The 16,686-nt window shown below is 41.0% G+C and overlaps 1 protein-coding gene across 3 annotated transcripts; it reads right to left on the bottom strand.

The window, feature by feature from the left end:
• Nucleotides 1-257: 257 nt before the first annotated feature.
• POGLUT3 (protein O-glucosyltransferase 3) lies at nucleotides 258-15,035 on the bottom strand. 3 transcript variants are annotated; one of them, XM_086881937.1, is made up of 9 exons: nucleotides 14,703-14,986; nucleotides 10,385-10,482; nucleotides 9,786-9,983; nucleotides 9,146-9,432; nucleotides 8,199-8,415; nucleotides 6,650-6,846; nucleotides 5,507-5,701; nucleotides 4,392-4,496; nucleotides 258-3,529 (listed from the first exon to the last, which is right to left on the bottom strand). In XM_086881937.1, the coding sequence occupies exons 3-9, from the start codon at nucleotides 9,880-9,882 to the stop codon at nucleotides 3,404-3,406; spliced, it is 1,224 nt and encodes a 407-aa protein (XP_086738063.1). In that variant the 5' UTR covers nucleotides 9,883-9,983; nucleotides 10,385-10,482; nucleotides 14,703-14,986; the 3' UTR covers nucleotides 258-3,403. The 3 variants fall into 3 exon arrangements, with proteins under 3 accessions (XP_086738063.1, XP_086738064.1, XP_023774728.2); XM_086881938.1 differs by having other exon boundaries at nucleotides 10,385-10,479; nucleotides 14,703-14,957; XM_023918960.2 differs by lacking the exon at nucleotides 10,385-10,482 and having other exon boundaries at nucleotides 14,703-15,035.
• Between the last annotated feature and the right edge of the window lie 1,651 nt (nucleotides 15,036-16,686).

Below are 16,686 nucleotides of genomic sequence, written 5' to 3'. Positions count from 1 at the left end.
GTTTTGCTTGTCAGCTCTCCTCCCTAACTAAATAATTTACTTTGTAATGTAATAAATGTCGGGCGTATGCTCCCCGGCATGGATGCTTGAATCTAACATTCCATCAGACAAGCTTTGATAATAGGGTTTTTAAAATTATGAATCTGCAAGGTGGGCCTGGCACAATTCTGTCACAAAACAAATATATTGGTGATGTTGAAGTAAATGTAAAAAAAAAAACCAAACAACAGTCTAAAATATATATGAAACTGTATCTCTTTTATGTTCAACAGATCAGGATTTATTAGTTCTCATTTCAAGATGAAATTGAGATTGGGTATTTCCAAACGTGAGTGCCTAAACATATTAGGACATACATATCACATAACACCAAAGTAGTGTTCACTGCTTATGTGAAGCCACTGTTAAGGTTGAAGAAATCTGAAAACAAAGAACTGCCTTCCCAACATTTATGGAAGTCAAACCCCTTCTCTGCAGATTCCTGTGTTTGAGAACACTGGCCCTGGACTTTAGGACATACTATTTCAAACAGATAAATCTGCCTCTGTCATCACTGGTAAATCCCTGATGGAAACAGGACAGGTTTTACTCTATATTTAAAAACTGAAATTACTATAGCAAAATACTGTGGTATGGTAACAGTTTTCCAAAATGATCACCACCAAGAGATTTTTAAACCTTTGAACAGTCATTGTTCAAGAACTACCACAGAATAATACAAAGTCCAGTCTATGTATGCCACTTAAAAAATTCTATTTAAAGTATTACACTTTACTTGCAAAACCAGGTTTTACTCACTATTTAGCATTTCCTGTAACACACCAGGCCAATGGGTATCATCCTCTCATCAAACTCAAATAGATCTGACACCTTTCCTGGCCTGGTGGGACAATTGCTATGATCACTCTTCATTACAATTTAAATTGCATATGGTAGCACCAATGGAAAGAAGAGAGACTTTGCCTTCTTTCTCCTTTGGAAGAGCTCTGGTTGTAAACTGAAACAGATTTTCTCAAATTACTATAGACTTGTAGTATAAGTTCCACTATTTCTCCACTATTTTTTTCATTACAGCAAGAAGATGAATGCAGTCATTTTTCAGGATATTTCTTGCCTGTAAGCTATAAAAGCAGCTGTAAGGCACCCTGTTGACAAACTAGTCTTTGCTTTGGAGAGATGTTTATTACAAAAGCAAGGACTTTTTTTGGCAGAGAAGAATTAAGAATAGTTTCTTTCCCTTTTTATGAGGGAAGAAAGGAGGGATAAAGCATTCACATTATATTCATAATTTAAAATTTATCTGATTCTTCTTTCAGTTTGAAAGACTTCTGTTTCAAGCTAGGCAAGTTTTCCTACATAGGTCCATACATTTCCAAATAACCATGACACCCCTTATTCTCTCCCATTTAAAAAAATACAAATTAATCCCTTTTGGACTCTTGATTTGAAATATGTGGAAAACTTTGTTGTTCACCCAACTTTTATGCTTACTTGCCTTTGCTGAGCACACCACCTCTGTAAACACTGGTGAATATAAAAAGCACATGTCATAATGGGTAATTCCCCCAAAATAAGATCATAAAAATGATTGTACACATAGAACAAAAGGGGAGCGCATACTCAGTCTTCAGTCAGCTTCAGCAATGAAACCCCGTTCCTGAACTTTGATGTAGAAAAATTTATGTTAGATGAGTTGAACATATATTTATAGCCTGAAGTTCTAGGACTGATTTTCATGCTAAATAAAAATACAACTCCTATAAATATGAGTGTTAGAACCAGAACAAAGAGGATGATGGGTAGAGCAACACGATACAGGTCTTTTTCTGAACTGGCAAAATGTAATAAATGACGGATGGACAGTTGCACTGACCTCTTTAGAAAGACAAATTTCTTTCCTTATTTAGCATACTGCCTTTCTAATGCAAAAATTTTATGTAACTTGCAGCACAGAACCAAGAGCAAAGCCTGCATGACATGCAGAGCACTAAATTTTGTGCATCGAATCAAATCAATCAGACAAGTCCACTGTCTGAAGACATCTCCATTATTTTTAGTGTAGGGAGAATTTGGTATCCATGAAAGCTTTCATCTGACTGTAGTGACTGAGGAGCTGCTCAGGCAAGCTGCATTAGCCAAGATGAAAACACAGAAATGGGTGCTTGTGGGCACTGGTCTTGGTGTCTCCTTCCAGAACTATTTATGCATTTTAAAGTAGACAAACTTGGGCAAAAACCAACAGAGGTATTTGGAGCTGCATGCAGGACTAGGATTCTTCTTCTTCCCCATCCAAAGGCAGACTTTATCAAAAAGACATGATCAGATCTTTCTGCCCCAGTGAATTTCACACTGCCAGATTCATGGATACACAGAAACTTCAGTAGAAGATGCGAAAACCTCTTGTCCACTTTGGAGCTAAGGCACCCTCTGGAAAAAATGGCTTTGATTAAATCAAGGAGGACAACCAGCTTCCCAACTGCTTTACATGGACTCTAACCCCTAGATTATTACATAAAAGTTAAACTTAGGTGGTCTAAAACTCTGCTAACAAATTTCAGATTTCACGTAGTCTAGAATACTGTAGATGGTGGTGTTGAACTAAGACACCAGTGTTTCCCATGGCCTGAAATTCCCAAGCCTTTTGTGGATCTGTGCCTACATTTACAGTCACTGGCAGGGAAGAGATCTTCAGGGTGGTGACCTGGCACCCAAACCACTGTGATTGTGGTAGCTACAGGGTCTGTTTTAAAGCAGCATTTAATTCTGGTGGTTCACAGCCATGATGCTTGCAAACATATTTTTCTAATCTCTCCCCTTCCTCTCCATTTTCCTCTAAAATTGATGAGTGTTACATCAAGTTGTCTGTTACCTGTCATACACCACAAAATATTGTGAAAGCATAACGAGATCTGATATCTGTAAATCTCAAATATTCATTTTTGTCTACTTTGAAAATTGTTTTGCATACAAGAAACAATCTAACATTGAGGTAAACTTTATGAGGAATTCATAACACTGTTTCAATGTATCACAAAAGCTCCTTTAGAATAACTTGCACTGACTCATGGCAAGATCTTTTGTGACGACTAGTTCCTCATAAAACTTGGGTAAATAGGTCCCATCTGGAACATGAGCAGCTCTGTGGTCTTCTTCCTGCTGGTGCAGTGCACCAAACAAATCCCCCAGACATTCCCCAATGCAGGCTCAGTGTCTGTCTGGTGGTGGTCATGGAGCCAAAATTGTGAGAACCAACATTGTAGATCAGAACGAGCGTGAAAAAGGGTATGAAAATACAAGAATAATACACAACTAAGAACGTCTGCTACTGCATAAGAGTCTTGGATTTCACAGCTTAATTCCTATTCTCGCATTTTAAGTGGGTCATTTTCTCCATCCAGTACAGTTATAGATCTTCCCTTAAAGGCTTTTTCCTGTGGCAACTGCACACTGAATCCCTGTCATCAGGCTGAGGTACAAGTTCCATTCCATCCCGTATTTCAGGTTTGCTGGCTTGGCGTTCGGCATATTTCTGAAATATGTAAACAACACTTAAGAATGCTATAAGCACCAACATATAATTCATGAAGCAGAATTTTCCTCCTCCCTTCCACTCAGAAGCCTACCTTTATCCAGGCTCCTTATGTCATTGTTTACAATCTCTGCATAGGTGTCTTTGTAACACACCTACTAATAGGCTACATTGCCTCTGAAAACCTCCTTTCATGTTTCTGCCTATTATTATGGAAACTTGAATATTGTCATCATTTGTGCCTAACCCTTTATGCAGATAATGCATAAAAATGTCAATGAATTGAATGTCAATTTTGTACAATGAACACTTCCAAACTCTGTGTTGACCTGTGGCTGGTGAAGCTGACATCTAACTGCAGAGCAGTAAAGGAAAAAGAAATCCATACTTTCAGAGAGGAGAACTTCTCTCACTAGAGAGTTGCATTTTCAAAGGAAGAAATGACTACCAGGCCTGCTTCACCCCCTACACTATACTAGTCAACTTCTTTTCCATATATTCATTGCTTTGTAGTAGGGTAGCTCATGATGTGTGAGAAGTATGAAGGTAAAAAGAAAGAAAACTGGATATACAGATTATCTCCTACAGAGATCTATTGGAAATCAAATACCAAGTGACAATGAAACAGGGCTGATTTGGGATGGGGGCAAAGAAAAAATTCCTGAGTCTGTGAAAAAACTATTATGTCAGGTAGCTTTTTTTAATGACAAAGCAGGGTTTAGCAAAGCTCTTCACACTCATCTCCTATGAATAATATGTACCACGGCTGCTATTGATTTAAGTAAGGACTGAATATGAAATTTGTAACATTGCTAGCAGTAGCAGCTGTGGGAAGAGTAATAAAGTGATTTATTGTACTTACCTGCAGCACCTTATAATAGTAGCAGTAAAACTTGTGAGGCTGAAGTAATTCTCTTGCCATTAGTTGACCTTCTTTAGCAATTTTTCTTGCTTCCTCATCATTTTCCTGGGAAATTCAGAAGAAATAAATGAATAATGGAGCAATCAGTAAGTTACTCAAAGCCTGACTAGCGTTAGAAGTTTTATTAAATGGGCTATTCAAATCTGCAAATTCAACTGCAATTACTGATAGATTGCAAAGGCATGATTAAAATTGCAGATTTGCTTAAAAATACTGGACTGGTTTTATTGTTGCTACTGCTACCTTAGGGCTATCAATAACAACTTTCATGACTAACTGTACAATTTTGAATATTCAGTTGATTACTGCTCTACTGTTTTGTCCAAGCCTCAAGCCTTTTCAAAATCAGTTCTGATATCTCTCAGACCTACTTAGTTTTACAGAGGACAAAACCACAGCGGTTGTCCTGTCCAGTGCAATGGAATTCAACACCTTCTTTTTAAAAATAACTGCATGAATTCATTGACTTATTCTCAAACTTTTTAGGTCTATGTTTCAAAGTTTTTACTATTCTCCTCTGATTCCTTAGGCAGACCTACAGTACTCTCAGAAGAGAAACTTCTCCTGTGTTTTTTTAACCTTAACAGCACTTTGACTTAAAGCACAAATGGTGTTTTCAACCACACAATCGTATCTGTTTGATTACAGGATCCCAGCCTCTCACTCTGAGCATGTTACAGAGAGCAGCAATTTTTTGTACATTCAAACAAAACATGCAGTAACTTCTGCCCTAGTCAGGGCCTAAAAAAGCTATAGCATTAATTAAGTCATATCTAGGAATCTGGTTGTTTCTTTCACAATTACCTTAGTCAGTATACCAAGGCTCTGACTCAAGAACTCTTCTGCCCATACCTAAAATGAACACTTAAGTACTCCCCTAAATAGAGATGGTTACTTCAAATAAGGCCTTCCCATTTTATACTAACAACAAAATGTACTTCCTTTATTCCAGGATCTCAACAGAGCTCATGCAAAATATGTATGAAGAGACTATTAAGAGAAATTGTTTACATGTTTGTTTATCACTTTGAACTTGAATCAATAATGGAACTTACCTTAGCCCATTTTATTTTCTCTAGCAAGTCCTCTAAGTTTCTCTTAACTGGAACATAGTGTTTCCAAGGTTTTAATCCAATATAGAAGTGTTCATAGTACTGGGAATCTTGCTTCAATACCAGGCTGTCACCCAGCAAGAGGTATGGAAACCTGTAAGCTGCTACGGTGCCATCTACATTCACTTGGTATTTGTACTACAGCGTGAAGAGGGGAAAAAAAGGTGAAATGTTTTGTATGGGAATGGGAACACTGACTGTATAAAGTATTATTTTAACAGGCAAGAAGTAGCCATGTTTATTAATTTTCATCTTCAAACTCATTTTAGCATTAAGCATGTATAGTTTCATGGTCTTCTGGATAACATAATGGAAGAAGGATTTGTTTTCAACATGAGGCTGACAGTCCATATGACCTTTGTGTCATATGAACTCCCTGATGAGTATCATATTGAAGTGTCCTGTGATAGAGCAAAGGCTACATCAGGGAAGGAACTAAAACTAATCTATACTTCAATTCAAAATAAATTTATTCTGACTTAACCTTATTATGTAGAATAATCTGAAACATAAAATAAGATGAAACATTATACTAAAACCATGCATGCACTGCTTTGGCAGATGTTCTTGGCTGTTAACAGTATTTCTGAAATATCGATCTTCAGAACAGAATTTCAATTGCTGTATATTATAATGGCTTTATACAGGACTCTGTCCCTTTTTTTTTTATATCTTTCTTGAAGTAGAATTTGTATGTTAAAGTACAGCAAAACCACTTATCTATTTTTCTAATTTGTTACTACAAAGACTCATTCTGACATCCACAGTGTACTTGCAATGGATATAAGTTGTGTCCATTGTTTTCATATTTACCCCAAATAAAAGAAACCCTGATGGTGATAAATCAAATTTCTCAGACTTTTAAAAAATAAAAATAAGCCAAAATGTCTCTCTAAAGGCCTTTCTTTACAAGTGTGTCACATTAGGACATTGATTACAGGTGGTTTATCTACCCTGCATGGACCCGTGCTCCCACAGCAATGTAATTTTTTGTTTACTGAAAAGAATTAACAAAAGTAAGCCTTGTCTTTTCAGTTGGTAAGAACTTGACATAAAACTAATCCAAAACTGTAATTTGATTGCTACCTTAAAGAAGTCAAAGAAGCCCATCAGCTGAGCCTTTCCCAGCTCTTTTTCTTTTTCTCTGAAGAAGAAATATCCAGTTATTCCAGCATCTAGTAGCTCTGGATTTTCCTTGGATAATTTGACAAGATGGAGACGTTCTTCTCGGCTGTCTCGACCTCTGAATAAAGCCCTCTCAGTTTTGTTTTCCCAGAAGGGGCCTATGAGCAGTGAGTGATAAGGCAAAAGCAAACAGCAGTGACAGGCTCAGGATCTGTTCAATGCAAATAAGAACTTGGTTTGACAGTGGCATTGCACTTGGACACATGGTAGGACTGGCACGGTTTCCCATAACCATTTATTAATCACAGGGTTAAATTCCCAATTCTGGCTTGAATTTTGTGATGAGAAACTCATAAAAGGAGAATTAGAGAATTGCTTTTCCACTCAACAATTGTGTATTTCAATAACTTCAACTATCTTGAAAGCTACATAAGGGATTATAATAAAATATGTAAGGAAAATACTAAGAATTAAAGCAATTTTCCATCCATAAAGCCTGCCACATTAACCAAATTTCTTTAGTAAAATCCACTTCTGTTACCCAGCAATTTAGTTAGGTCCTTGAAGAACCACTTAATGATGTCTTAAAAAAGAAAATAAATGGCTATGTTGTGTCCTCTAAACACTTAGCTAGAGTCTGAAAGACTTCATCTCTGCTTATTGCCAGCTTTTAAAAACATTAACTGTGCCCTTCCTCACCTTTCTGCTGAAAATTTCCCTAAAGGACCTATTAAATGGAGTAGTCTCTTACTGTCTCCTAATTGGAAAAGCAATTTTACTAAATGAGTTAAACACACAATGCTTCCAACTGATCATTTAATTGAAATATTTAATTTGAAAACTAATAAAGAAATGAGGAACTGAGAGCTAATTAAATAAAAAGAAGTAACTTTCCACTCATTTTACTTCTTAGATATTGCTATGCCATTTATTTGATTCCTAAGTATTCTTTAATTTCCTGAGGGGGAGGAAGACACCTGTCAGTAAAGCTGACTCTTCTTTCAAAGCCAGAAAAGAAATTCAGGAGATCTCACTCTGAGGTATTTTTTCATATAGACAATGTTTTCTCATTTGAAAAAGGCTGCACCATAGTATCAAGCTTACTTCTTTCAGGATGGAAATTAATTTTTTGTAAACAGAATAGTGGGCCGTAACATAGTCAGGAAAAGGGTTGTTATTTGATTAGAAGAAATGTATTTGAGTCCTTTACTGAGGAGAAGGGCTTTTTAGTTACATTTAGTTTCCTTTGCCAGGTCACAATAGGTATCTTCAGGATACCTTTAGTGTCAAATTCAAATTGTCTATTGCAAACTGGAGTTCTTAAATTTTGGTTCTAAGTGACACACCTGCTTAGTGGCAGCGTTGAAAAGTGTTTGCAATCTGTAAAAACTAATCTGCTTGTATTCAGACATGTCCTAGGGCACTGAAGACTTTAACATATTATTTGAATGCAACTTGCATCTTTGATGGAAATCACCAATTCTTTTTAAATCCACAGTCTCTAATTCACCTGTATTTCCTTGAATGGAAAGGAGATCATTGGTGACTCCACGTAGGGTTTCCAGAGTTGAGTGGGTTACATCATACGTTGGCAGGATGATATCTCTGGAATCCACAGAGCCACACCAGGAGATGACAGGTACAGGACCAGGTGTATCATTAGCTTTCCGATGCTCAACTGGCCAGTCTCCAACGTTGAGATAAAACTCCACATCAGGAAGACGAACCTAACCGTGTGCCCAAGAGAGGATAATAACACAGAGAAGCTGTTTGTCACTCATACATCTATTCCTCAGTTCACCTACCAGATAGCTCATAGATTTAGCTGTGCTTAATGTATGAATTCCAAGCTTCTGCCCTGCAAATGAGTATGAAAGGAACACCCAGAGGCCACAAAACAGCTCACAGTTGGGCCTTAGCCCTTGGAGCTTTCCAAATGTTTTCATTACTGGCAGGGCCAGCCCCCACACAGTGTTGCCTTGATGGAAAAACAAATGTCAAATCTTACTTCAGCAGTTACACATCTGAAGATGCAACAATTGCTGTACTACCATATTTAAATATGTTTAACCTGGACAAGAGACGACTGAGAGAGGATCTTATCCATGCTTACAAATATCTTAAGGGCAGGTGTCAAGAGGATGGGGCCAGACTCTTTTTAATGGCGCTCAGCAACAGAACAAGGGGAAACAGGCACATACTTAAACACAGGAAGTGCCATCTGAATATGAGGGAAAACTTCCTTGCTGTGAGGGTGACAGAGCCATGAACAGACTGCCCAGACAGGCTGTGGATATTCAAAACCCACCCCAGAGGTGATCCTGTGCAACCAGTTCTGGGTGAACCTGCTTTGGCAGGGGAGTTGGACTAGATGTTCTCCAGAGGTCCCTTCCCACCCCAACCAATCCGTGATTCTGTGATATTGCCTAAGTAGTCTGACATGAACCAAACCGATACCTTCCTGGCCAGTGACAGGAGCATTTCATCGGAGAACATTTTGAAGTCTGTGTACTTCCCTAAGGAGCGCCGGTAGATGTGATTATCCAGAATAGTGTAATGAACAATAGCACCTCTCGTTTGGCTGAACTTGGCTGGGATTTCCTTAAGCATTCGCTGCAGGTCAATGGTGGGAAACGAAATGAAGTCTTTGGTAATCTGAGGTTCTTGGGATGGACAGGACATCGTGTCCTGCCAGACCTCAGCGTCTTCTTCAGGACAGTCACAGTATTCATGATAAACTGGTCCTGTGGAAAACAAAGCACCCAGAGTTGGTGATTCTACAGCACACATAATTGCATTTTTAAATACCATGTTTTCTACAGTTTTCCTGGGAAACCATCCTCCCTATAATTTCTGGAATTTTGAAGTGTAACTGAGAAAACAGCAACATTCTTCTCTTTTCAGAAATAAAAGACTTGTGTTTCACTTCTGAGGGTGAAATTATTCTGCTGAATGAAGCTGCATTTCTGTGAACCTGCCAAGCCCATGGGGGACTCAGAACTGTCTGAGCTGTCCACAGCTACCACAGCCCAGGTGTTGCAGTTTCAAATACATCCTAATTCAAACTTTGATACATTACATCAAAAAATACCCTTACCTTTCAAAATGTAAGGTGATTGAGCCACATGCTGATCACCATAAAGTATCTCAATTTTTAAGCCTTTTGTGACACTTCCATACATCCGATACCGCATAAGGAATGTACCATCATTTCTATCCAGAGGCCGAGGGGTGTAAACTCTGGTGACTTCTTTTGGAGAAAGTGCTTTAATTACCACTTTAAATTGTGTTTTCCCTGGCAAGAGGAAAATAAAACCAGACAAAATCACTTTAAGCTATTGGAATCACATCTAGTAAATAAAAATAAGGAGCAAACTCCACTGAATTAAGACCATGGAATTTAATTTATTTTTCACTAAAATTTTTTAATTATACCAAGTTGGTAAAACTAGTTTCCAGTGAAGAAATATCATCCTACCAAATATTCTTAGTCATTGCACACCTCTAATGGAAAACCTGCAGATGTAGATAAAAAGTTAAATATTTGATCACAAGAAAGAAGACTAACAGTATTTTGAAGCTAAGATTAGGTTTTATTCTAAGTTTTCAAATTAGTGCTCTGAGGAACAATTAATTTCCTCTAGAGTAAGAAAGACAGGAAACCAAGTTAAAGTAACAGGAGAAAAGAATACTTGCCAGCTTGTGGAAAGGCAGTTGCAGCATGCAGGAGTCACATACAAATTTTTCAGCTTTGGGCTGCTGCTGACTGTCTTGCACATTTAAAGTCCCAGCTACTGAAAAGCAGGGATAAGAGAATGATAGTAGAGATGTTCCCTGGACATCTGTCTGACCTGTGCTTAAAGATCACGAGCATTTCATCATTAATGCACTAAGATATGGTATAATTTATGGAAAATATGAGTATGTATAAACATGAATCTGTTACATTCTTTAATTCTATCACAAGTGGTCATTTGTCAACTTTATCAATAAAAAAAAGAGGGGGACAAATTATTCATGAAGTGTGACAGTCTAAGCATTGTGAACCAAACAAATACAATGAATGCTACCAACAAGTAGTATACGAAATAAATGAAACTGAAAAAAATCCAGAAATAATCAAGATGTTACTAAAATCTGAATATGTCCCAACATGAGATGTCACAACTAACTCTATACTCTGCATCCACAGATAAATGCACTGATGTGATAAGCACCAGTCTTTTAATGATCAGTCATGTCTTTCTTAAATCACTGGATCTTGAAATTGGATTCAAGTCAAATACCGTGCAAGAATATTCAGGTTAAATGACTCCCAAAGAAATGAACATCTCTGCCTCAAAGGTCACTGCAAATCACAACAACCATTTTTAACTTGCTTCAAAGCAGTTGACTTTAACCAACTAGCCTCTCCCTATGGTTATCACCCAGTATTATTTGGATGAAGAAGTATTCAAATCCAGAATGCGTCATGAGGTTCACAAAGAAAAGTTCATTTTTACTGGGTATCGTGATTTCCAACTGAAGAAAAGCAAGTTTTCAGTTGTCATAAAAATGAAATCACAAGTCAAATATTACTCAATTTCATATCCTTGTCCTCACCTACAGGATATTACTATGTGGGTCTTGTTCCCTGCTTGTTATGTACATCCTGCTCAAGACATGAGAAGCCCTTGATCCACCCAAAGGATCTGTTAGTTTTAGTTGGTGGCACTTTAGACACAGGAATAATTTGATAAGGGAAGTGACTGATAACAAAGCTCTCTGGGAAAAAGCTAACTCCATTGACAGTGAAGGGGAAAAAACCCAAGATTGAGTATTTCATGTGCATACAAATAATTCATTGGAGGCAACAGACTTTTTGTTTGTAATTTGCAACGTTCATTGTGTAATGGGGCCAAGGCCTCTAATGCATACTTAATCATAACAACTTCTTGCTGATTTTTATTTTTTATTTGGAAGAAGTTACCATGGTACTTTCACTTGTGGTTTTTTTGTTTCACTCAATCCAAAGGAATTGTAAAAGAAAAATGTGTCCTTGTTGAATCAGCACTGCTAGCAGTTCTCTGTTACCCTGAAAACATGTTTGGGACAGCACTTTAAGTACAAAATAATTTCCCAGTAATGAAGAGAGACTAAAATATAGACACAGTCAAAATGGGATGCATTAAGAAATCAGGATAATGACACCTGCTTTACATATTTTTTTCTTCTGTGCAGCTTGCAAAAGAGATACACCATGCATGGAGGAACAAGTGATGAAATGGAGGGAAAGAGGAAAAAGGTAACAAGATACTTATATAGGCAAATTGCTAAAGAAGAACATAAAAAACCTAGTCACCCTATTTCTGACATGTATGCTGAAGAGAAATGAAAAGATCTGAAGATTTTTTTGATTCAACTGTTTTACTGAAATTTATTGAAAACACAAAACTGATGAAGTCACTAAAGAGACACACGAATTATAAGCCTATGCTTTCAGAGAGTTGGCTGCAAGAGCATATATCAGTAACAAATAAATACAGGTCTTGTGTGTGACCATCACAAAAGCCCAGGGATCATGGTTAACCAAAGACCCAAAGGGAGGTCCTGCAGTGCCCAGGTATGGAGGTGAGTGATCTGAGATGCACAACTCTGTTTGGCAGCAGTGGAACGAAAGCTGGAAGAAGCATGCCCTGCTCTTTGAAAGCATTTGGTGAAACCTGCAAGAATACCTGGGAGGCCTTGAAAAATATTTGTTAGCAGAGTATGTAGATCATCTGAACAACAGTTAACAGCTGATTTTATCATGGTCAATAGCATATAAAGACATGGTTGGGAGTTGTTGAAACCTAGCAGAAAAGAAGGGGAAGGTGTATCCAAGTATCTGAAGTAAGAAAAAATCTATGCTGTTTACACCAAAAGAAAGCTTCGTTTCTTTCAGCTGGGATTTTCTTATCTTTGAAATAATTTTTCTAGGGAAAGAATGAATTCTGCATCATTTGACATACTCCTACAAAGAAAGGTCAGTTACAACCTTCTGGTTGAAATTCCAGTGCAATGTGCAATGGTGCATATATCAATTCTAGTGAACAGACTTGACATTCAGAAAACAAATCTGGATTTAAAATCTACTAATGATGCTATACAAATTTTATAATGGAGCCCAGTAAGCCCTGAACCACTTGACTGAAATTCTAATGCACATAAAAACCAATTTAATAGATTTCGACAAATTTCACAAATGTGATGCCTTAACCATAGCTCTGCTGGTCTGATCACAGTGTTTCTGTTTTGCAGTGTAGGTGATAATTCGGATTTTTTGCTATCTCAACAGATATATTTTGAGATGTATTTAAGTTATATTGGAGAGTGGTACCTGAATAAATATTGTCCATTTTAATTCTTAATGACATTTTACAGGTTTGAACATTTTAAACCATTCAAGAACAGAAGCTCATAGCCAGGGTCTCTATGAATACTTTAAACAGTGCTCATGCACTAGAATATGACCAACTCTACCACTAATTTTTTTAAGAATCCTTGGCACCCTCCTAAACAATTCTTGGCACGGGACAGCAGTTAGCACATGCCGAGGCAACAGTTCTTCCCTGCCAGCAGCACGCATGCTCTGTCTTTGACTGGAGGCCACAGCAGGTCATGGGATGAATGAAGATCACTCCATGCCAGATGGCACTGGGACTTGGAAGCTTTCCTGGGACACTGAATTTATTAACATAAATATGAACACACACAAACACAGTGTGATCAAAACTAGGTTCTCAGTACCCATGTCCTACAAGTTTATTTTGGAGGACTAGCACTAGCATGAGAACCCACCTGAACTTCACACCTTTCCACCTTTAGCAACCTGTTGTTTGAACCCAAGGCTCTCCTGTGTAGCTGCCATCAACCTCCACTGCACTGGCAGGGAGCGTGCAGTCGCATTCTGGACTGCAAATACAAAACTGCACTGACATCCAGCACCAAGGTGCAACAGCAGATGGGGAAAGTCCAGACCTGAAATATCTGAAGTATCCATGCTTCTGTTGGACTGAAGACACAGCCTGTATAATTCACGGATTCACCGAATATTCCAAGTCAGAAGGGATCCACAAGGATCATCGAGTCCAGCTCTTAAGTGAATGGCCCATACAGGGATGGGATCAAACCCAAAACCTTGGCACAATGTATGTCTACTCTTTAATTCTGCAAGCAGCAGCTTTCTAACTAACACCACACGAAGAGGCCGTGCATACGTGGTAGTTGCCTTCTCAGTACCATCTCTGTGAACAAATTAAGTAGCCTCTACCCTATGAAAGTTAGCAACACAAGATTTCCTCTGGGGCCATCCCAGGGTTATCTTCATTATGGAATCTGTGATATAAAAGTAATTTTTATTCCATATTTAAACTACAAATAGAGTGTGAGGAGTTAATTTGCAGCAGCAAACAGTTGACTGGCATCATACCACCGGTCTGTAAGAACAATTCCCACCCTCAGGAGAAATGTCATGGGATGGTTTGTCCTTGTGCTGAGTAAACAACAAATGAAAATTACTCCTTAACGGAGCAGCAGTAGGATAACAGAGCCCAGAGGGCTCTGCTGACAGAGACAGAAATTTTAAGCAACTGGTGTGTGTGCGGCATTAAAACTAATTACGTTACCACTTCCCAGCTGTGTACTGGGATTTTACATCCACTAGCTCCAGGAGCACTGGTTCTTTCTGAGCTTACTGTTTCTTTGCTGTAAATTCCCTACTGTTTGGAGTGACTACTGGTGGGAGCAGGGGAGGCACTGGGCAGCACCAGAAGGAAGGCGGGTCGGACCATGTGCTTTGCTTGTCCTGCGTGTCCCGGGCGCGGCAGCGGCGATGGCACAGCCACCGCACGGAACGGGGAAAGGAAGGAAGGAAGCAAGGAGGAGGGAAGAGGGGAAGGGGTGGGCACCTCCAGCCAGGTTCTGTGGCGAAACCGCAGCCCGGGGCAGGTCTGCATTCCGCGCCCCTGCCCGTCCCGGAGCACATGAACGGTACCTGGCGGCGAGCGGGAGAAGTTGCGTCCGGCCTCGCTGACCGCCTGGATGTAGAAGTGCCTCACGGGCACGGTGAGCCCCGCGTCCAGCCCGGGGCCCCAGGCCAGGCTCCGCTCGGCGCTGACGGGATCCGCCGGCTCCGCCGACCCCGCCGGCCGCAGCAGCGGCCCCGCAGCGCCCAGCAGCAGCAGCGGCAGCAGCCCGCGGCCCCACATCGCCCCGCAGGCCCCCACCTCACCCTCTCGGAGCGGGGTCCGGGGCCTCCTCCGGCCCTGCGCGGCCCCCGCCCGCTCCCCGCCCCGCGGGGCGGCCCGACGGGGCCGGGTAGAGCCGGAGGGAGGCGAGGGCAGGGCCGGGCTGTCCCCGGGCGGCTGAATCCGGCGCCGCCTTTCCTCGTTCTCCTCCTCCGGGCCGTCCCGCGATGTCCGCAGGGAGGTCGGGGGTGAGAGGCTGCCCCAGCCCAGCCCGTGTGCGCCGGACCGTGCCCTGGCACAGCAGCGGGTCCGGGGCCGGGCGCTTCCCCACAGCCGCGGTGGGAGCGGGGAGCGGCTCGGACCCGCTGGTCTGGCGGTGCCGAGAGGTTTATCTCCCCTGCCTGTGGGCGCTTTGCGGGACGCGCTGATGAGCGGATGATCGGGGGTGCCCCCCACCCCCCAATAACACGTTACCTGTGGTTTGGGATGAAATTCCAGGCAGCTGAACAGCTGGCCTGGAATTTGAAGAGGAAAATATCATCTATAGCTTATTGGTACGGCCTTGTGTCAGCTTATGTACAGAGATTGCTGTAAAAAGGCCCAAGCACCTGACATAATTTAAAATTCCTCACTGATTTTTGGGATTTCCCATAGCAATTGTACTAGCGAAGGACAGAGCAGGGACCCTGTTAGGACACACTGATGCAGGGTTCCCTGTCCCGGAGAGGAGGCTCAGATGCATTTATGGTGCTCCTGAGGTCTGTGGGTGAGATGCTGCTGGTGGCACTCATCAGTGCTGCGATGCTTGGTGAGGGGGGGAAAAGGGATCACAGTATTATCCGCTAGAAAATGTAACAACAAAGTAATTTTATGGATTTAAAATGTTGGGACTCTTCAAGTAAAGAGGGTAAAACTCTGATGGTTTGTCTCCTAAAGTTGTTTTATCATTTTTACCATTTGCTACTACTAGTATTTCAAGGTATGAGTAGATGGGAGGGCTTACAAGGCTGTAGGAGAATTAAATCGAGCTTCTGGGCAAGCCTGGATTTTCACATGCAAAACAATGAGAGCACAAATTAATTCTGCCTGGTTTTGAATAACATGAACTTCAAGTCTCTGTGTATTCAGACCATGAAAAACAGGTTCCTTGAAGGGGGAATTATCAAGTCTGGTTTCCTCCTTGCTTTTGTCTTTAGTCTCTGCAATTCCCTCACTTCATATCACCACAGAACTCCACTGACATAGCGTGTGTGATACTCCCAACAGTGAGAGAAAGCTTGTGTAGTATTGCAGGGTACAGGGCAGGGCTGAGGTCAGACAGGGACATCAATCTGCAGATCAGGATCGGTCCCTGTGAGGGGAATTGGGCTCAGACACCACTCTGGGATAGCTGCCTGTCCTGGGGTTGTCAGACTGCAGAAAGGGCCAGACTCAGCAGGGCGGGATGCCCAGGGACTGATGGCCTCAGGCTGGGCTGAAATGGTGGTGTGAGCCATGGGCAGGGTGAGCAAGGGGAGCCCTGAGGAGGTGGGGGGGATCAGGGCCTGACGGTGCTCTTAGGCCCTGTTCCTGGCAAGGAGCCATCCCTGTTTCTGGGATGGGCTGGGACCAGCTGCTGGGAGCAGCTCTGAGGGAATGGCCCTGGGGGTCCAGGTGGGCATGGAGGGACATGGGCCACCGATGAACCCTGGCAGTAACAGTGGCCAACAGCAGCCTGGGCTGAATGAACAAGGGTAAAGCCAGAGGTCGAGGGGAGTCATTATCCACCTCCACTCAGTACTTGTTAGACCA

Source organism: Cyanistes caeruleus, chromosome 3 (assembly GCF_971803275.1).
Source record: "Cyanistes caeruleus chromosome 3, bCyaCae1.hap1.1, whole genome shotgun sequence".
In the NCBI taxonomy this organism is placed as follows: Eukaryota; Metazoa; Chordata; class Aves; order Passeriformes; family Paridae; genus Cyanistes; species Cyanistes caeruleus.
This window is presented reverse-complemented; position numbering and strand designations above follow the sequence as displayed.

Bases quoted from the DNA above. Each gene is read 5' to 3' on its own strand.
- POGLUT3 (XM_023918960.2), bottom strand. From the start codon at position 14,916: ATGTGGGGCCGCGGGCTGCTGCCGCTGCTGCTGCTGGGCGCTGCGGGG. The intron at 9,433-9,785 runs GTAAGGGTATTT...TGTTTTCCACAG, and splicing joins ATCACCTTACATTTTGAAAG to GACCAGTTTATCATGAATAC. The intron at 4,497-5,506 runs GTAAGTTCCATT...TGAATTTCCCAG, and splicing joins AGAAAATAAAATGGGCTAAG to GAAAATGATGAGGAAGCAAG.